Consider the following 22,586-nt stretch of genomic DNA (forward strand, 5'->3'; position numbering starts at 1 on the left):
GGCATGAAGCATTGATTAATTGAATCTTAGTATGTCTCTTTTATATTAAATAGTGCACAGGCTATTAAGTGTACAAAGGCCTTTTAAAACATAATTTCATGTAGATGGAAGTTTCTGTTTCACCTGGTCCTGTAGCCATTCAGTCCCAAAGAAACACACAGAGGCTTATATTATCAACTGTTTGGCCTATTATTCAGGCTTACTACTAACTAGCTCTTTTAACTTAAATTAACCCATAATTCTTATCTATATTTAGCCATGTGGCTTGGTACCTTTTCTTAGTGAAGCATTCTCATCTTGCTTCCTCTGCTTCTGGCTGGCAATTGTGTTTCTGCCTTTCTTCTCCCCAGAATTCTCCTAGTCTAAATACAAGATTTTTCACTTGTATTGGTTTAATAAAATGCTGATTGGTCAGTAGCCAGGCAAAAAGTACAGGTCGGGCAACCAGACTAGAAGTCTGGGAAGAGGAAAGGCTCAGTCTGCAGTTGCTTCCAGACACAGAGGAAGCAAAAATGAGAATGCCTCACTGATAAAAGGTATCAAGTTACGTGGCCAACATAGACAAGAATTATGGGTTAACTTAATTGTAAGAGACAGTTAATAATAAACCTGAGCTAATAGACCAAACTGTTTATAATTAATGTAGACCTCTGTGTGTTTTGTTGGGACTGAACAGCTGCAGGACTGGGCAGGACAGAAAACTTCAGTCTATAGTCTGGTTGCCCCATGTATCCTTCAATGTTTATTAAACCAATATGAGTGACAAAGCTATTCAGGAACAAGAGCATCATCCCACAGCAATTTTATCTTAGCAAGTACAACATATGCACCTTTAAATTTTGGCAGGTAAAGGACATAAGTAAAGGTTGCCAGCTGGGTCTAGCCATCAGCTGCAGTCATTCTGAGTACTGAGAGCCATGGAACCTGGAGCCTCAGCTCCACAGACCTATGCTAAAATTATGCTAACAGCTATGCATACTTGTGTGGTTTTCACACTAAAATGTCACAGGAAACTAAAGTCATGGATTCCCACTATGTGGGTTCTTGAATGTCATACATTCCTGGGACTTGTTGTTTTATGTGGCATCTAGCATGTGTGTAAACAGTCCCTACATTTCTCTCTCCAGTTCAGATCTTCTCCAAAAGGTCAGAGTTGGATCTCCAACCGCTGAAGGGACATTTCCACTGCAGACTCCATGGGCATCCTGAGCTTGCTTTGTATCACCTCCTCCCACTGTTTTCCCCTCCAATTCCCTTAATTCTCCTTATATCTAGAAGTCTTGGGAGTCCAGCTAGAGTCCTCCCTCTACCTTATCCCTCCATCTTTCGTAAGCCCTCGGTATGCCAGCCTTTCCTTTTAAATATCTATAGAATCGAGTTTCTCTTACTCAACCCTCTGTTAATTTTTCTGAATTATTACAAGAGCTTTGAACCTTGTTTCTCTTTCTCCCTGTACCTTCTTTCAGGCTGTACTGCACAATGCAGTCAGGACTGAGAAGGCCGCCTTTCTGCTCACCCTCTCAGAACTCATGTGCCCTGTCTCCTTCATGTGCTTCCCTTCCACTCTATACCCAGTCTCTTACAGAACTTATTCTTTAGCAGCTGCCCAGTCCACCACCGACAGCCCTCCCCCATTCACTCAGCAGACTGCTGTCAGGTGTGGACTAGTTACACGTGTGAAGACCTCTGTCAGGACTCTCCATGACTGTCACCACGCAGCAAACTGCTGTTAGGTGTGGACTAGTTACACGTGTGACTGTAAAGACCTGTCAGGACTCTCCTTGACTGTCACCATGCTTCCTCTTAGTTTCATTTACTGGGATGAATTTAAGATCTCTGTGGAGACTTTACAGTAACTCGGAACTCTTCAACTTAGCCTTAGAAACGCCCATGCTTTGTGGGGCCTCCGTCTTCCTTCCCTCTTCTCCACAGCAGCAAGGAGTGTCTCCCTATGCACGATGGCACCATGACAGCACTTCTGTAACAGCATCTGCCCACTGTTCTGCAGCCGCTAATTTGATTTTCCCTTTATGCTGTGAACATCCTGAAATCAAATGCCTTACTGCAAACTTACTAGAATCTAAAACAACGCCTGGACATTGGGAAATTTCATGCAGTGAACTACAATGCATGTGATGTGACCACAGTATACATTGTTTACAGTCATTCTGATTCTTGAAAGCAACAAATCTTTAAGTCAAGAAGGCTACACTTGCTGGTTGCCAGATGGTAGTGGCGCACACCTTTAATCCCAGCACTTGGGAAATAGGGCAGGCAGATCTCTGTGAGTTTGAGGTCAGCCTGATCTACAGAGCGAGGTTCAGGTATTCTGGGGACAAAGAGAAATCCTATCTCAAAAAAGAAAGTTACATTCAGCACCTGAAACCGATAGCTTTACATACACTTCTCTTCCTATAAGGAAAAATTTGTCAATGTATGACCATTTTAAACATTTATTCCTAGTTTTTATGAATTACAATTGCTAAGAACCTGGGCTATTCAAAAAAACCCTACAAACAAAGTAGCTTTAGGAGCAAGGGGTATAGTTCAGTGGTCTAGCATTTGCCTAGGATATGCAAAGCCCTGGGCTTGGACTCCAGCCTTATAACAACTGTAATAATAACCTTGAAAAGTTAAATACAGATGATATTTGTCTTCTGTATCTTTCAATATCATATACTTAAATCAAGTACTATAAAACATTCATTTTCTTTTTAATCTGATATATTGAATCATTTGTTTTAAACATGTGTGTCACATCGCAGCTGTTCCATAAACTATTTGACTACTACGTTATGGAAGTATAACAGATCACCATTATAATTAATGTATGATGAAACATCACAATTGCAAATACTGTCTTAATAACATCCTCACACCTACAACAATATAAGCATACTAATTTTAGGGTGGATTTTCAAGAACGGAAACAATCAGTTCAGCAATATCAACTTTCAAAAGCTCTGGATACCTGGAGGATTACTTTCCTGAAAGTCACGTTCAGGTCATTTCCTCGCTGTGCTGCAGAAAACACAGCCTATCACCCGTCAGTCTTCACATAAAAGGGGATTTGCATGTATTTTATAGTAGTTTAAAGAAGAGCAAGTGACACACCAGGTGGCAGAAGTCAGACAGCAGCCAGGTTGCATGCCTGTCACAACTAGGTTTTCACAATGACTGCACAAAGGAAGCCCTCCGTCGCATAAACAGTCCATCTACTAAGTCCTTCTCTTCACGATCCCTGCAACTTCAAGAACTGTGGCAAACAGCAGGTATGTGGGCAGCTCCTGCACCCTCTCCTTCCTTCCTAATCTGCCATGTGTGATAGAGAGCTCTTCCCAAAGTGTGTTGTGTAGGTGTCTCATCTGTGGTCTGCAGCCAACTGCTTCAGAGGAAAGCTAAGCTGATCCTAGCAGACTGAGGATCCGGGGCTGTGAGGATTCACTCCCAGTGGAAGCCATTCCTGAGATGGTTTTCTTCTTCATCCAGGAGTACATCAGTACACCTGAATGGCATGATCATGTGTGTTTATTAGTGTGAGTGTGAGTGTGAGTGTGTGTGTGTGTATGTGCACGCGCATGTGCACATACTATCTAGGTGTGCAGATGCACATGTATGTAAGGGCACATGTGGAGGTCAAAGGACAACTTCAGGCACAGTTCATTGTTCGCCATTGACCATTTTTTTGCTTCAGACAGGTTCTCCCCCTGACCTAGAACTTATCCAGCAGGTTACACTAGCTGGCCAACAAGGTCAGGGGGCTACCTGCCTAGGCTTCCTCACACTGGGATTACAAGCTTGTGACACTGTGCTTGGCTGTTTGAAATTTAGGTTTGGGGGACTGAACTCAGGTTCTTGTGCTTGCATGGTCGGCACTTTACTGACAGAACTCCCAAGTCCATAAATGCTGATCTTTCAAAGTGGCTTCTTAAAGAGGCACTGAGAACAATGAGCAGCCTGCTGAATGGTCATTAGGACAGGCACATACAGGGACTCTTTCTTACCTTAACTATCAACCCCTTTGAGTCAACCAACCAGATCTTCTTTATAGCTTTCTCCTTCGATAAACCTTCTTTCTCCATGGCCATAACAATCAGGTGAGCAATCCCCAAGGCAGCCTAAAAAGAAGGTATAAAAATAAAGACTTCAAAACTTGTTCTGCATGTCTTGTCGAGGGTGACACATCACCTCATCGTGTCCATTAGTAAGGAATTGCGAAACAGCACTCAGTCCGCTGAGTTTCAGAGCTTTAGTCACGAATTCGCACTAGGAGCTAAGCATTTTTGTCACATTGGGTGGACAAAATGACCTCTATTTACTCCACTTAATTACAACACAAACACTGTGATACAGTTTGCTAGTCATCACAGACAAGCCAGTGACACCCCTGATTGTCAGTATATCTGACTGCAGTTAGACAGTCAGGACTGGAGCAACAAGAAAACACTGCATTTAACACAATCATCCTGGCAGCCTGGCTCACTGGACCATATGGCTTACTGTCAGGAAGCTGCTCCTTCAACTGAACTAAGAAGCAAGCTCATTTGGATAGGATCTTAATTAGACAACAACGTAAGACTGAAAGGAAATATGTGTTGCCCGGCATTTATCCACTCTCTTAATTTAGGCAGAGAAAGCACTGCAAACTGTCTTCCAACACTAAGAAACCATCTTATTTGGAATCAGATGAAGTCTAGACAAGCTGTGACATGCCACAGACCTCATCTTTTCAGGAACAAACCAGGGCTCACAAGTCATCCAACCAGGAACACTGCTGTGTCACTCACCAGAAACTTCTAGAAATACAGAGGGGCTTACCAGAATAGAACTAACATATCAGGGCTGTTAGGTAGGTTGGACTGTAATTTCAGTTTGAAAGTGAATCTCTGATTACATTCTGAATGTTTTCATGTATCTCTAGCTCACAAATTTAATTTCAAAATAAGTAAAATGAAAACAGTAGGTACACATTTCTACCCATGTAATAACTTGTTTTGTTTATAATTATATTAAGTTTATATTTTTTCTCAAAATGACTAGCTATAGTATTTTCAATTTCTTCTAATTATTTAAAATGTCTTGGTTATAATGTTGAATAGTTTTGATGTACTATGTATCTTTAATTCAAAATGGTTTCCTTAAAAACAATTACAGTTATATATGTACAGGTTAGACTGTGAGGGGCTGTGAACACTTCTGACTGTGACAGTGGGGGACAGATATACTAACTTAAATTCAGTGAGGTTGTCGTATGTAGTACACAGCACACATTGGTAACTTCATTCTGTATCAAGCCTTAAACATGCATAACAAAGTCAAGGCAACATTTGATAATCTCACGAGTTTGAACTGTCAAAATGTTTTATAATTCCAAAGTCTCCTGTGATGTTATTGTAAACTGCCTGAAAGCTTGCAGAATCTTCCCTCTACTGTGTACTGTCACACTAGGAGAACACGAGACCTTGAGTAAGTACCGAGCTAAAGCTAGCCACTTATCAGTCGGGACGCAGTAAGCAGTACACAGGCAGGTACCTCTCCAGCTCCCTGGAACAGCACTGTCTGATCAGAGAGCTTGTTCTTGGTTATTCGAAGAGCTGCAAGGAGACCCGCAACCGCAACAGACGCTGTTCCTAAAACAAGTGATAAATATCCTTGAGCAATCCTCAGATGGATCCTGCTGGATTCTAAGCTTTTATCCACATCTTCAGACCACCATATGACAGGGTAACAGGGACAGACATATGTGACAAAAATCTTAGGCTAGGGATACCAGTATTTTAGGACCACAGCTTAAATCCTTGAAAGCTTCCCAAAGGGACCCTAGGATGGTAGGTGACAGCATGGGTTTCGGTTATGTTTGGTTTTCATTTTTGGTTTTAGATTTTTAAGGTAGGGCCTCATGTGGCCCTGGCAGAAGTTAAACTCTGTGTGTGCCAAGGATAGCTTCAAACTTGCAATCCTCCTGCCCCAGCTTCCTAAATGCTGGGATTATAGACATATGCCACCATACTTAGTTTGAGTTTGGATATGATGAGGATTTCAGTTCGCCCTAGCTGGAAGAATTTAGAAAAATTATTGTTTAATCTGTTTTGCTCATTTGTAACATGATTTTGTTGTATGATACAGAAGAGTAATTAGTACTGTTGAAGTTTTTCACCTAAATAGTCTTGAGGCTTTGAAATCCACTGGTGATCCCCTCCACACAAAGGAGGCACACAGTAAACACTTGCTGCTGATGGGGTAGTGGCAATGATGTTTCAGATATATTTGGAATTTAATGTTTAAATTTGAAAATAGCCAATAATAGCAATTGAAATATGTTTTTTATTATATTCTTTAATTGTTTTTCTACGTACAACTCCTATCAGAACCCTAGGTGATAAGCGAATGCATGTACAGTAGGGTACGGCTGCTCTCATCACACACAAGAAAGTAAGTGGCACCGTTCTAATCCTAGGACTTCACCACATACGCAGATATGCAGTGGTGCTCTTGCTCTAACACAGCTTGATTCCTGAAATACAACTGCAGGTTTTCTTTGCAATGCCTTCCAGCTTTATGGACATTTTATACCACCAAGGAAACAATCTACTGTTTCAATATCATTCCAGGGAGCAGCATAAAATACCCTTACTTGGTAAAATCTAGACCTGAATAGATGCAAGGAAGACCACTGAAATGTTCATGACTGTGACAAGTCACACATTGCGCAAACCCACTGTTTTGTGCATAATTTAAAATGGAAGTCTCAAGAGCTGATGACTCAGCGCAGAATGTCTGCCTGGTGCACAGAAGGCCTGGGTTAAATCTCCAAAACCACAACAAAAGAAACTCTGTACAAAATATGGCTGATTTATATAGGAAATATGTCATGATGTCTGTCTCATGCACCAAGATACGCTCGTGAGAACTGTTAACAAAATTAGGGAGGAACAGACGTCAAGTTACCATATTAAGTAATCACTCACAAGCAGCGTCTCAAGCTATCTCTTCTTGGGTTCTTCTGACGAAAGCCAGTCCGAAGTTACATGTGAGGAACTGTAAGCTCACTTCCAACTCTGGGATCATATGATTCCAAGACACCTACTGAGTGTCCCAATGTCACAAGAAAAGTCAGTGTTGGCTCATTACCAGCATCACTACTTGGTGTTATTCGGTTTTGTGCTTTGTTTTTCATGGGATTGGACACTTGGAGACAGACACAAGAGGTTGTGTTGTCTAAGTATAATGTGCCATTGTCATGTGGTGATGTCAGCTCATTCTACTAAAATGCTTCACTGCAGACATGGCTAAACAGGGAGAACGAGTCTCCTCTCTCTGTGCTGGATACTAAATCACTTTATGTATATTCCACAGCATTTCCTTGTGACATAATGGAATGTCTAGTCTTTTCTTATAACATCAGATGGTAAGATTGAAAAGATAGTTTAGCATTACCAAAACTTTAATGTGAACCTGACTTTTTAAAGATTTATCTTTTTAATTTTTTATGTATATGAGTGTTCTATCTGCACGTACGCCTTTATGCTGGAAGAGAGCATCAGATCCCACTATAGATGGGTGTGAGCCACCATGTGGGTATTGGGAACTGAACTCAGGATTCTCTGGAAAAGCAGCCAGTGCTCTTAACCACTGAGTCATCTCTCCAACCCATGAACATGATTCCTGTGCATATCCTGTGGCTACTTTAAATTTCTTTGTAGAAAAGCAAGTGCAGAAAATTAAAATTTTATAAAAATGTGTTTGCAAAATAAATCACATGGTTGTTTAAATTCTTATATTAAAATTAAACTTAAATCACACAGAGGGAAGGCCTGCCTTGGACTGCTGGTGTTAAATAGGACTAAACACTGCTAACACAATATCAAAGAGACGGACTTTCTTCTAAATTTTTACAAAGTTCTATAGGCTATGTGACATAAAATTCCCATTCTTTCAGACCCTCAGATTTTTAATGATTCTTTAAAAATTGTATGAATATGCATGTGTATGTGTCTGCATCTGTATACAAGAGTCTACAGAGGCCAGAATATGGTGCCGCAGTGGCCAGGGTGGGTGCTGGGATCTGAACTCTGGTCCTATATAAGAACATCAAATGTTCCCAACTGCTAAGCCTTCCCTCCGGTCCCCAAACTCTGAGTGCTCTGAGCCCTGACATGACAACACATCTCGCACGTGATCTGATTCGTGGCTAGAACACAAATGCTGAAATGCGGTATGACATCACTTGTGACTTATGTGCATATGGTATACCCTCGACACAAAGGAACTTTGTGTTTAGATTTGGATCCCAGCCTCAAAATGTCTCATTCTCTCTCTCTCTCTCTCTCTCTCTCTCTCTCTCTCTCTCTCTCTCTATATATATATATATATATATATATATATATATATATATATGCAAACTCACATTCTAACATCAGGAAAAATATGAAATTCAATGCTCCTACTACCAAATACTGTGGATAAGAGATGTTCTATCCCAGTATAAATTTGCAAGTAATATGTCTTTAATATACACAGAAGATTTGCTGTGGCTATAAATCTCTCTGATCTTTTACCAAGAATGACCTCAACTGCTGGCATGATAATCTCAGTTTATAGCTGGATGATGGAAAATTCAAGGCCAGCCTGTCTCAAAAACAACAATAAAATCAAGTTAGAACTACAAATTATGTTATATAATTAACAAGACCAATTTGTAATGAAATAACTATAATCCATATGTGTTATTAATATATCAGAAGCCACTAGAATTGTTGAGGAAGAGGCTTACACAGGCTGAGCTCAGCGTTAGAGCACGCAGCCCTGGACACAGCCGCGCGGGGCATGGGAGATGCCCACAGCTTGGGTGGGAAGGCACCCAGAGCAGCAGAAGCATGTGCAGGACACAAAGGCAGGGAAGGTTCCCTATGGAAAATGGCAGAATGTGACACACGAGCGTTCCTCTTCCCTACAAACGGCACTAAAGTGACAGAAAACAGACTTGAAAACAAATGGACAAGGATGTGGACTAAAAAGTAGCAGACATAGTGGAGGGCAGGAAATAACGCTATACTGAAACAGACTTAAGTGAAATTCATTTACTTGATATGGAGGACCACACACATTCTTAACTGGGAGAATACTAACAGAAAGCAATGGCCAGCAGATAGCAACAGAGCAGAATCTCAGCAGAGCAAGAGAAGAGCTACAAAGGCAGGAAAAACCCCCGAGGGGGTGGCCTAAAGCACAAATGACTTTAAAGCAAACCCAGTATCATTTAAGATTATTTTATATTGCTAGTATAGTTAGCTATGTTTTTCTTTAATCAAATAATTTTTATAAAATAGTGTCTTTAAATAACACCTCTGTTTCAAAAGAAGACAAAACAGTCCCTCCAAGGAGAGGACACAAAGCACTGATCTGCAGTGCAGGCTGAAAAACCTGCACAACTCTTTTCATGGACAACATTCTTTGGCATGAAGGGAAGAGCAGAGGGTTCAAAAGATAAAAGAGGAATAGGAGGAGAACACCCATCACAGGCATGCGACTCTCAAAGGGAGAGATGCTCAGGGTGGCTTGTTCATTTCCTGTCAAAACTGGAAGACTCCCGTAGGCTTTCTCTATCAAGGCATTAGGTGACTTTTCTCAACCACGTGTTTTCCCTCCTAACGGCAGTATTATTCTGAAATCCCTGTGAGGAAATAAGCAGGCATTGTGTGCAGGCAGCGAGGGTGGAGATCAGTGGTTTTACTGCCTCCACGCTGGCAAGCGCCTTCAGCCTCACACACTTCTCTGCACTGACTCCTGCATTGATTTCCAGGCTTTACTCCTGCTGTGCCCCGGGCCCTAACCTTAATTACTGGTCCCGATAGATAGAAATTGTCACTCCAATTTCTGTTTTGCTTGGTGATTTAAACCTTCTTAAACTGAACTCTGATTCCCATTAAATTCTGTATAATGGTTCTCAATCATGTAATGTTGGTCTTAACATCCTTATACATCCTTACACATATTCTGTGAGAACCAAAGTGTGAAGGTATAAAATATTATAAGAGAGGATGTGGGTTTGCTATGTTGTTTTTGAAATGCTAAGGATAACCCCAGGGCATTATATATGCTCAGTAAGTGTCCACCACTGATACACATCCCCAGCCCTCAAAAGGCTTGTTCAACAGTTCCCTGGAGGCTGCTATAGAGACTGCCTCGAAATGAATTGATGAGTGACTTACAGACATCAGCCTGCACTGCAAAGAGCAGAATGCGTGCGCATTAAGCTACTCTATCATCATCCAGGGTACCCTAGAGTCAGGGCTGCAACACCTTCAAACCAGACTTCCTTTTTATGGCTCACATTCACACTTCTTAGCACCTGGAAATTCTGGATTTCCTTCTGAAACCCTCTAAATACTCAATTCCAAAAAATCTGTAGCTGTCTGTAAAGTGACTATCCAAGAACTATGCACGACGAGGAAGCAAGCGTGCACAAGGATGAACTTCTTAGAACATCAGCAACAGATAAATGAATGGAAGATATCGACTTCTATGATATGGCACCAGGGTGGTTTGGTGACAGGAAACACTTGGCCAAAATGACTCACCGGAAAGGAGGCCATAGGGAAAGAAGGTTGGGCTGGGGAGAAAATGGGTTTGCTTTGGAATGGTTTTAGAATGAGGTAACTCTGAGATATCCAGGAAGAGCTGTTAATAAACAGATGAACATACCACCCTGGAGTTCAAAGAAATCCTAAATGTAGAACTAACACTGAGAGATGAACGTCAGAATGTAGAATAGGGCCTAGGAGAACAGTACTGAAGCCAAAGGGAAGGCCTGAAGTGCTCTGCCAAGGGATAGCCAAAGGGAAGAGGGGAGAGCCAAAGCAGTAGGGAGAAATCGGCAGGTGCAGTGACAACAGGCAAGAGCAGCTCGACACGGGACAAATGACAGTGCTGGACGCTACGGAGACACTAAGACAAAACTGAAGAAAGAACAAGCACAGCAGTGAGATGGAAGCCATCATGGTCTTCAAGTTGCTAGAACTAAGTGACACCCTCTGCCTGTTTGTCCTTTTACCTAACCCGAATGAAACAGGTTCCTAAGGCTTTCATATAAGGCTTGGATGTTGAGGGAGGGAGCACAGCGAGGGTCAGAAAACAGGAGCTTGAATAGAAAACCACACACGGCTCAGACAAAGGTCCACAGCCGCAGCATGTGCCTGAACTGTCAATTAGGATTCAGCAGGCTATTCGTATGCTAGGCTGGCGGTTCATGAGATCTCAGCCCATAGGACACTGGGAGCCTGAGGTCCATGTGTACAGAGTGAGAACCTGTCCCAAAAAACAGAGAACTAGCACTTCCTGGAGTGAGGCTTAGAAAACAGCTAAGGGGAATTACATTTATCTCCTTAAACCACGTGCAGCCCATTTTCACACTTTATTAGGTCACAATAGCTGGAGATTTGCTCAGATTTCTGGGAGCTCATGTATATGTAATATGGTACATTCTAGGGTGCTTTCTCAAATGTGAAAGAGAACCAGAAATTATGACTAAAATAATCCAACATAAATCCTGTTTTTTTTTTTAAACAGGTACCTAATAGTTACTGGATCTGAATAAAAAGCTGTGAACTAATTTCAGATGTTATTATTTTTCATCTGTTTATCGTGTTGGACTCCTGTATGTATACCTTATATGCATAAGTACATAATTCTATAATTTCATTGAAATAGTTCAATGATAGTGTTTATTTAAGCTTTAATTTATTGCTTTATCACTGAAGAATTTATATTTCACTGTAGAAGCTGTTAAGTGCAGATGAGATTTAAAGCATATATTTTCTTACCCCCATGACAATTTTTCAGAGATTACAATACATTCACAACAAAAGATTAATTTTGAAAATTACCGACCTCCCAAAGTTGTGAAAATATGGAAGTTTCTGATTTAAATAACAGTGTACTGTCTGTAACCTATCGGATCCCTAACATGCACCTCCTCAGCTCAACATCTCCCTCCCTCTCACAACGCCTCACTCCACAAACCTGCCCGGCTACAGCACTGTCACCTGCAACTTCAGTCCCTCAGTTTATTCTTGGTGTATTAGAATAGTTACCTGAGTGTAAATACGGGTTTTAACTCTGTTCCTCCTTTTCTGATATGTATGGAGGAGTAGGGAACAAAGAGCCTAGAGCTCCATGCCAAGTTCCTGTGTGTCTCGCATGTCTAGATCACTTTGTGATATGATCTTTCTAGATGTCTTCTCTGTGCCCCTCCTGCCTTTGCTCAGATGGTCATCGCATTTCTCTCATCAACTGGAGACTACCAGATGCTATTTTTGATTCATACACAGTGAAATGTGATTACCTTGAATATCATCATTAAATGTGCAATACTTGTTTCGATACTTGTTCAGGAGACGAAATGCATTCAGATTGGCAAAATCCTCGAACTGAATAAGGCAATTCATCCCATATCTATGAGGCAAAAACATGTATTTTAGAAGTTAATGAAATGACATTTTAAGTAGACATTTAAATCTACCCTGTATGAAAAGGCCAATTTCTTTAAAAAAAAAAGTCCTTTCTGGATGCTTAGCATAAATGTATAACACATTATCATCAAGGACTGACATCACACTTACCACAAAAAAGGGAGTGGATTGGTACTGTGGAATAATTCCAAATGACAAAAATTCAGTCCAAAATATGATCCATATCCTCAAGGAATTTGAAACTCAGTAGAAACAAAATCTTCTGAGTTAAAGAAAAGTGTATAAATGTAATAAAAGAAATGTTACGTATGAACAAAGGATTACTGTTCCTCAGGAAACCATGCTTCTAGCTGCTCTTAGAAGCCAACTGACAAATTAATGAGGCTTTAACTGACTATTATTTTCTCACGACCTAACATGTGCCAAACAGACGGCATCTCCTTGCTGTGTGCTTGCAGGGCAGAGGCAGCGGCGCAGTCCTTCCCTTTACCACGCTTCACATGGGCACTAGACCCAGGCATGACGACCGATCCTCAAAAGGCCCCGCCTCCTCAGAGTTCCACATGGGGTTTAGTCCTAGCGTATGGATTTTGGTGGGACACAAGCACTCAGATAAGACAGCTTCAACACATGCTGTCTCCCTTGTCCACGAGTGCTCAACCCCGTACCAGTCTACACCTCACTAAGAAACAGCTTTCCTTCTTCACGCCTATTCTTTCTGGACTATCTCCATGAAGCTATGGCTTCTTTCAACCTCACAGTGTCAAAGTTCTCACTACAAAGCACCGAACTTTGTCCTCGTTCCTCACTTCTTTCTACTATGGGGACAACTGAAAGCCCCAGTTGCCAACATCACAGTGGAGATGAAGGCTGTCGGAGCTCCCTCTTCCTCCATCTCTCCCGACCACCATGACTAAGATCTCCATAGGGTCCATCAGTCCTTTGTTTTCATCCATTATATTTACTAATATTACTATTATCACAAATTTGTCCCTAATAGTCTACCTCTTAAAAGCACTATCATATTCATAGGTGAAGCTGGGATTGAATCAATCTTTCTTCCTTCCCCTTCCTCTACAAAGTTTTGTTATGTACAGAGAAGGGAAAGGATTCAGCCCTTTCTGGTATCGACTTTGCTCAAGGTAGCCAGAAGACCACTGGGCTCCTCTTGACTCCTGGAGGATGCTATGCTCACCCATGTGCTGACAAACTCAAGACGGCCTTTGGAGTTTGAGTGTTCCCTGCCACACTGCACCTCTCAGATCTCACAGCACACCTGCTACTGTGCTTGGTGAGGTGCCCACTGCAGTGACTGCACCTCACCTGGCCGAGGGGCTTGGTCACCTGTGGCCTTGTTAAGACCCTGGCACAAAGGCCTGGCTGCTCTTCAAGGGCTGCTGTAGTAGAAAACGGGAGGGTTTTGTCTAATTTTTAATTACTAATGAAACAATATTGCTTTCTGCTTCTTTGTTTCTTCTATATCTTGGTAATTTTTAAGGCTTTCTGGGAAACTGTATGTTATTTGGTTCATTTTTATTATTGTTGCTCCTTTATTATTCTAAAGAGAAGTTTTTATATTTTAAAAATAGTATCTTCTATGATATATGCCTACAAATAGCTTTCCTAGTCACTACACTGAGCCCTTAATCCCTTGGATGGTATTTGTTCTAGACAGCTTTAATTGTCAACTTGATATGGTGTGAGACCATGGGAGAGAAGAGTCTCAACTGAGGCCTGGTCAGTGGCCTGTGGACACGTCTGTGGGGACTGTTTGACTGTTAATGACTCTGGGCAGCTGGTGTGAACTGGACATGGAAGCTGGCGGAGTGTAAGCTGCTCTGTGAGCCAGCAACCAGCAACCTCAGTGCTGCTGTCTGGACTTCTCCGGCTGGGAAACGAGTGCCTTGGACAGAGACAATGCTGTGTGGAGCAGCAGGTGGGCCTGCCTGGAATTCAGGCCTTGATGCCTCTCAATAATGGACTGAGGTCTGGAACTGTCAGCCAAATGAACCCTTTCCTCTCCCAGGTTGATTTTTGGTCAAGAGTAATTTTTAATTGCAGCAACAGAAATGAAACTAAAATAGTGATTCTGTTGATTTTGCTACAGAAATTTCAGGTTTTTATGGAATCAGAGTACTTGATGATTTTACATATGGACTCACCTTTGGATAGCATGCCTATGACATCCCCTGCATGTGCATCAATTTATAACCCAAGCTTTCTTCTAATACCATCATGGATTTAGGAAATGATTAACTTAAAGATCTGTTATTACCTTTGACTACTAGGCCATACACTTGTAATGATGAAAGTATCCATTTTCTGCACCATTTCCTCAGCTACACTAGCACCGTTTATTTCCTACTCCATCCATCCTCTCCCTTCACCTCCTATACAATGCTTGATACAGAGAAGAGTTGGCTTCTGTTTCTTGGCTTCTCTATACTACTGCTAATGACAGCAAATGTCTCGCCACCTTATGAGATAGAAAACACGGTTACTCTTCACAACTACAGCACGGGCTGTCACCGTTATTCCCATCTTACAGATAAGGACACAGGGACACATGATGACAAAGCATAACAATGACAACTGAGAGTGTCCTTAGTCTGCTGCTGTGTGTATCCATAAGAAAATGCTACCTTGCTTGCACCTATATTGTTTTCAAATACCTTTAATATTGAATATGGCTGGTTACCCCTTTATTCTTTTTTGAATTTGGCTGCTACAGTAGTTCTGGACCATAGTCTCGGAGTCAGAGCTTCCACTGAACTCCTGGCATTCTTGCATACCATGTATCTTCATTTTTCTGCCTGTGTTTTCCTATCAAGAAAGATGTAAATACGATCTTTCACAGATTTGCTATGGGGGTTGTCTGAAATGATAAATATGTATTCAGTTCAAGGCCAGTAATAAGTACTCTATAGCAGAGAGCTCCAAAAATATTTAATGGTAACAAAAATAACTATGAAATGTGAGACAATGTCCTCAATGACTAAGAGAAAATCACCGCCATCCTATACAGTACAGGATGAAAACTACTCTTCAGGACTGAAGCTAAATCAAGACAGCTTAGATAAAGCTACTGCAGGAACTTCAAAGAATGGTCTTCACAAAGAAAATAATCCAAGTAATAAAATATCTTTTACAACTTAATAAAATGATGAAATGCAAAAAAATACAAATTTTTTTAGATGACATAGTTATGACAGAAGCACTTCCGGCCTGAGAAAGCGAGGCAAAAAGATTAGATCTTCAAAAGTAGGTGGACACTGGGAGCAAGTGTTTTGGTGCTGTAGAAAGGACTGAGGGCAGACAGAAGAAAGGACTGGGGGAGACTGGGAGAGTGGGGACAAACCATGAACAAAACAACTGTACTCGTGTGTCTGGTGCCATTTTTCATATTCCAAGAAAGCTCTTCATAAAATGAAAGTGTTATAAAGAACTGAAAAGAAACATTTCCACATTGTCACTTTTGAAAATGCCAGCAGAGAAGCAAACTTTGTGGTGGCAACTAAGTACCCGGAACACAAGTATCCGTCAGCGGCCGTCAATGTTTGTGATGACTACTTTGTAATTCTCTGGTTTCTAAGGAGCCTTCAGAAACCAAAAACTGTGTCGTTGGGCAAGCCCTCGTACGGCTTGCTCCTGTGGTGTGTCACAGTCCGGGGGGCTAACAGCAGCAGATGCTCTATCATTATGTTCAGAAGAAGCAGCCTGTGGTCTGTGAGGAGGCCTCAGGGCTTTCTCGGTTCTATTCCTGGATCTACTACTTACTTGGTTTGGTGGTCTGGGGCTTGTTACAATTTTTCTGTGGTTGAAATTGAGTCCCTTCAGTGTGGTTTGCCTTCAGTGTTCAGGACACAGTGTATGAAGCTATAAATCTACAATGCTTCTTCAGTGTAATCTGGGAACAGTCTTAGGTAGTAAATCGGTACATAGGGCACCTTATCATTTTCATACGCCTGTTTTAGAATCATCCTCTGGAAGATGCCACACACCCATTTTAACTTTGTAATTTTTCCTACCTGGTAGTTAGTTCTGATTTCACTCCTAGAGATTTAAGAAGAGGCTTTCTGAATTCATCTTGGGAAATGTGCATCTTGCACCATGTAATAAAAATAAAGTCATGGAAAGATACTTTGTTCTAACTGAAAGCAGCCTAATCACTATGAAATCAGAAGTGATGGAACTCTCGAGATTTGGCCATTTCACCTCTACATAACTGTGAAGAGAACCTACTTTTTACAATCAAAATTTGACATGAAATAGCAGATATAAATAGTTTTAAAAGCTAACAAAATATCCTAAAACTGACATGTAAAATTCTAGAGTATGTGTTCTTTGTGGCCATGTTAAGTCTGGAAACCACCTCACTGCAATGACTAATGGCTATGGCCAGAACCAGCTAAGTGCCAGACAGTATGGTCTACATTTCAGGGGGATTATCTAATTTAATTCTCTCAGCAATTCAGCAAGGAAGGCACTGTCATTATGAATTTTACAGATGAAGACACTGGAGTTCCTCATGACTAAGGATGAAGCATTTAGTGAGCTCATACTGCTCAGAGGGGTAAGGTAGGGGCTGACTGCAGGCCATGGGACTCACATGCTAAGCAAGCACTTTGACCCTGAGCTACATCTCACCATACCTTTGAATTCGGGTATCAGAACACTCTTATCACACCAGCAAGGTGGCACTTGTGTGCATTCAACACACCAAGTCCCGCGTGGTTAGGTGTACATGAACAAATGTTGGTAAAAACAGTAGTCTTTCTTTAATCTTAAAAGACTGAGAGTTCATGCAACCAACTTGACCATGCATGCTTGGACTTTCCTGAAAGATTGGGTAAAATCATGTTTAGGATGTGTTACATGCATGGCACCAGTGTCCGAGGCCTACAGTACGTCATAAGGATGACTCCCTCATTGGCGGGGGTTATTTTGAATGATCCATTTTGATAATAAACTGAGGCTTGAAGATACTTAATGAATTTAGCAGCAAACAAGAAACATAAATTTTGCTGACTGGGAGCACAAAGCATACAAACAGTCTTAAAGAGGTTTCGATTAAAAGCAATCAATGGGACTGAGTGCAGTCTCAGTGCAGAGAGGTCCCTTACCATGCACATGGTATTGGGTTCAATCCTCAGCACCGCAAAAATTCAAATCCAGTAACAGTCCATGGCACACAGAGAGCCCAGCAAGGGCTTAAGGAAGATAGCATTAAGTAATGGAGGCTTAAATTTGACCCTGGGGAGGACTCAAAAAGTGAAGGAGGAATAAATCAGGGAGTTTGAGAGGCTGTACTAGGAGATGTAATAGCATCACACTGAAGGACTTCAGAAGGAGAACAGTGCTTCTTATATTTCAGACTATAAAAGGTCCAGTGGCATGGCTTGGCAACAACAGGCACTTGCCACTAAGCTTACGACCTGAGTTCAGTCCCCAGAACCGGGCATGATAAGAACCGATGCTTGCAAGCTGTCTTCTGACTGCCGCACATACGCTGTGCCACGTGAGCACCCCCCACCAAATTAATAATAAATAAGTAAAATGCAATGAAGTTTAGTTTCAGAAGATGAGTAGTCTTGAATGTTAGCATAAGTGATCTTAAATTGACTCAAGTTCTCTCTGGCCATGCGTCCCTTCACATCCAATATACCCTAGCATGTAAGAACAGAGCCCTACCCACGTCTTCCGTAAATTCACTATGAAATGCCTCTAGTTCCAGCGACCTTATACCTGCATTGTTTCATAAGTAGGTATTCTTGTCACATTTCTTAGTATTCTTTCAACTATATTATAATGATATCTCTTGATTTTTCCTCTGTGACCATAGGCATTATAAAAATTAAACTGCAATCATCTACTCATCAGATGTAATCCTCTTAAGGATTAAGTAATGGAATGTTTTTCCTTCCCCACTGAAAATGTGTTACATTAAAATTTTAAAAGATTTATTTATGTATTTATTTACTTATTTATTATGTATACAGTGTTCTGCCTGCATGTATGACTGCACACCAGAAGAGGGCACCAGATCTCATTATAGATACTTGTGAGCCACCATGTGGTTGCTGGAAATTGAATTCAGGACCTCTGGAAGTACAGCCAATGCTCTTAACCTCTGAGCCATCTCCAGCCCCCCAATTCTTAATCAAGTTACTTAAGTGTAAGCCCTAGTTGTAATAAGACCTCATTTATTTCCTGTTATACCCCAAAAGAAACCTTGTCCTTCTTTCCTCATTTATTCATTTGTCAAATGCCCTCAAAACAGCTTTCAATACACTCACTTGCGCCCTTAGAGCACAGAGTGATCGAGCATTTCAATGGGAAGTGTGATGATTGCTACAGCTGGGAAGCGCTGGGCACCCAGGCACCCAGGCACAGAGCAGGGCAAGTGTGCTGAGAAGGTCCAGGGGACTTAGTAAGAGAAAGAATTCCAAAGGCAGAGGAAACATGCTCAATGCTAGAATTAACAAAATCTATGGCACCTTCTAGAAAGTGAAGTCAATTAAAGATGACAAAAAACACAGAATTTGGAAGGAAACAAAGCAAACACTACGAATAGAGAGGTAAACAGGATTGGATTCTGTTGTGCCTTTAATCTGTGTTAAAGAAGTCCATACTTGATCCCCAACGGAAGGAAGGAAGCAGAGTGTCGCACGATCAATTAGTATCTACACTAGGGCGTCACAATCAGGGTATATGTGTATTGGGGCCTGGCAAGAATAGATGCAGGGAGTTCACTGAGGAGGCGGCTGCAGAACTCCAAGCCTCCATCTGGAAATGAGAATGTAGACAGAGAGAGATACATGGATCTGAGAAACATTCGGAATACAGAATGGACAATATTAGGTGAAAAGAAGTAGAAGATGAGAAAGAAGAAATCAAGAACAAATTCCAAAATTTCTACCCTGCAGTATGATAAGTGAAGGCAAAAGACAGGAAGCAGAAATATCAAGACAGGAAGCAGAAATATCAAGACAGGAAGCAGATATGTAAAGAGATGAGGGCAGGTATGTAAAGAGATGGGGCAGGTATGTAAAGAGATGGGGGCAGGTATGTAAAGATGGGGCAGGTATGTAAAGATGGGGGCAGGTATGTAAAGAGATGGGGCAGGTATGTAAAGAGATGGGGCAGGTATGTAAAGAGATGGGGCAGGTATGTAGAGCAACAGGAAACAGGTATGGAAAAAGACAAGGAGGATGCTGGGAAGAAAGCTCAGTTGGTAAAGAGTCCATTTTGCAAGCATGACAACCTCAGGTTGATCCTCACAATTTACCATTAAAAAAAAAAAAACCCAGGTTGACAGCATGTGTTTAAAATCCCAGCACTGGGGACACAGACACAGTTGGATACCTGGGGCTTCCATGTCAGCCAGTTAACCCTAACTAGTGAGACCTAATCACCAAGAAGCCCTGCCTCTTAAACAAAGTAGACAACTCATGAGAAATGACTACTGAGGCTGAACTCTAGGCTCTGCATGCACCATCTATAACTCTAGTCCCAAATGCTTTCTCCTGACCTTTGCAGATACCATGGCAGGTACCAGGTACACACACACACACACACACACACACACACACACACACCCACACACACCACATACATACATGCACCTAAAACACCTATACGCATAAAAGAATAGAATAAATAAACCTAATTCTTTTTAACAATAGGATAAAAAGACCCTTCCCCATTCTTCTGAAAGGCCATTCTACATCTCTACGCAATATAATATTGCTTTTAAGTTCTATATATGTGGATATTTACACAAATATGATGGATACGGAGTGACATCTAATTCTTATGGTGATATTACTAGAGCTTGGGAGGAGCAGTTGAGATGTATCTTTTTGTAGCATTTTCCTCAATCCTGAGTCTCAGATGTTCCCAAGGGAGACAGGGCACCATGTGTTGTGGGCTTATCTCAAACTCACTACATAGCTAGAATAACCAAGAACTGATCCTCCTGCCTCCATTTCTCATGCCATGATGCATGTAAGATCAGTCGCAGTATTGCAGCCCCAGCCACCTTCCTGAGGAGCCTTTAGGCAGTTGTTAAGTTCAGCAGTGGGAATGGAGCCAGTCATTCCTACCCATTGTGGAACTCATCTAAAAAGGATCTTTGTGGTCAACAAATCTCTACTATGCTGTCTAAAATCTTGCCGGGTATATGTCAGTCTGAGGGCCCTCTGCCCAGTTTTCTTCCTCAAACGTGCTGCGCCTTCCCTAATCAACCCACACTTGTTATTTATTTCACAGCAGTTCCCACAGTGCGTCTCTTATGGGACCCCTCTCAGCAGGTGTGATGAAAACATGCAATGAGACCACGAGTGACTTCGCTACATTTAAAGCTCTGCTGTCTGATCTGCTTTGGTTGCGGTCCAGCTCTACTGCTTGACAGCAATGGGAGAGTTAATTTCCCTATCCTTCAGTTTCATCTCTGAAGTCAAACTATTAGTACTGCAGCACACAGTGGAGAGATTCAAACACCTCTGCCGCATAAATATTAGTTATTGTTTGACCAGTGTGATCTTTTATTTATCATAATTGTGATTAAGCATGGTGATCTATGAAACTGTGATTGAGTGACCTGTCGTGATTAGTAGCCATGACCTTCTAGAACAGGCTGCATGATCCCAAAGAAAATACTCAGTGATAATACGCTGTTCCAGTGGGAATACTTTTCATTGCTAATCAGCATGTATTCTGAGATCTTTTGTCTCTACGATTTGTGTATTCTTGGAGTTTTGTTTATAATATTCGATACACAGACCTATATATGTGTGTATGTGTGTGTGTTAAAGAATCTTGACTGTAACACTGGAGAAACATTCTCCGTAGCTTTAGGAAAATGCCTCATTGAGTTTAGCGCACATAAAGATTTCACAGTCTGCAACAAGTGGTGGGAAGAGAAAAAACCCAAGCCCTGTCCTGTCTTCCAAGTCCAAGGCCAGCGAGCTGTCACACATCAGCTCAGCAGCACAGAGACTGCTTGTTTTAGAACACATTCCTCATCGGGACTCATCTGCTTCTACTTACGCTGTGTCCTGATCACCACCCTCATTCTTTCTCAGAGCTGTCAGTTAGCTGACACGCCAGAACACGGCAACCTCAGCCTTCTGATTGAGTAAATGATCTACTCTATTTCAAGATCTCTTTTTCCTAAGATTGCTAAGAAATAAGCAAAAGCTTGATATTTATGGCAGGCAAATTCTATTCTATTACCGTCCCCTTATCAAAGTGATTTTTCTATTTTTTTATAGTGGCATTTCATTTGTATTTTAAAAAATAAAGCTTGCCTGAAGATCAGAGAGTAAAATAGCCCCACTAATCAGCCTTACTGACCAGGTAGTGGTAACACACACCTTTAATCCCAGTAGCCACACTAGTTGTCATAGAAACTGGTTGGTGCATGCCCTTAATCCCAGTAGTGCACACTTTTAATCTTAGCCCTAGAGAGGCTAAGATTATAAAACAGGGGGTGGAGGGGAGACACCACTCAGACACAGTTTCATTCAGGGATTCCTGGAGGCAGGATCGCCATTTCGGACTGAGGTCAAGGTAAGAGTCAGTGGTTGGCTGTTTTGCTTTTTGGATCTTTGGATTGAACCCTTATTTCTCTCTGAGTTATTATTTGTGCTTCAATCCTTCAATGACTAGAATCACCTGAGGACATGGGTGACCAGAACTGGAAGTATAGTACATTAAGTAGGATTCTGCAAAAACAAGCAATACTGACCAAATGATATTGGAGGCTCTAAGCAAAAGGAAACACAATTCCCCCCATGGGGCTTTCCACATGCTGATCTAAACTGGGAATCTGCAAGAAGGGAGAACAGCATGGGCCAGGTCTCATCCTTACTTAGAAAGTAGCTTTCAAGGCCCCAAAGAGTTGAAAAGACCCCGCCCATATAACTGTTAAAACAGAAGCAAAGTCCTAAATTGTTCAGCACTTTATAATAATGATAACGGAACCTGGAAGAGTCGATTACAGCTGATTGCTACTTCATAAAACAAGAATGTCACCAAAGAGCAGTCATGTATCAATAAAGCCAAAAGTTTTAGTTAATTTTAAAAGAATAGAAGTTGTGGTTGGGCTAAGAG

General features: G+C 41.5%; 1 protein-coding gene across 1 annotated transcript in view; it reads right to left on the reverse strand.

The window, feature by feature from the left end:
• Nucleotides 1-22,586, reverse strand: part of Me1 (malic enzyme 1) — a 113,561-nt gene that overhangs the window by 23,408 nt on the left and 67,567 nt on the right. Inside the window, exons 7-9 of the mRNA XM_085689482.2 lie at nt 12,344-12,453; nt 5,533-5,630; nt 4,005-4,118 (exon numbers count right to left, since the gene is read on the reverse strand). Of these exons, the coding sequence (XP_085545608.2) occupies nt 4,005-4,118; nt 5,533-5,630; nt 12,344-12,453 (322 nt within the window). The remainder of the gene's footprint in view (nt 1-4,004; nt 4,119-5,532; nt 5,631-12,343; nt 12,454-22,586) is intronic.

The sequence above is a fragment of the Myodes glareolus genome, chromosome 4 (genome assembly GCF_982192425.1).
Source record: "Myodes glareolus chromosome 4, mMyoGla1.1, whole genome shotgun sequence".
NCBI classification, from domain to species: Eukaryota; Metazoa; Chordata; class Mammalia; order Rodentia; family Cricetidae; genus Myodes; species Myodes glareolus.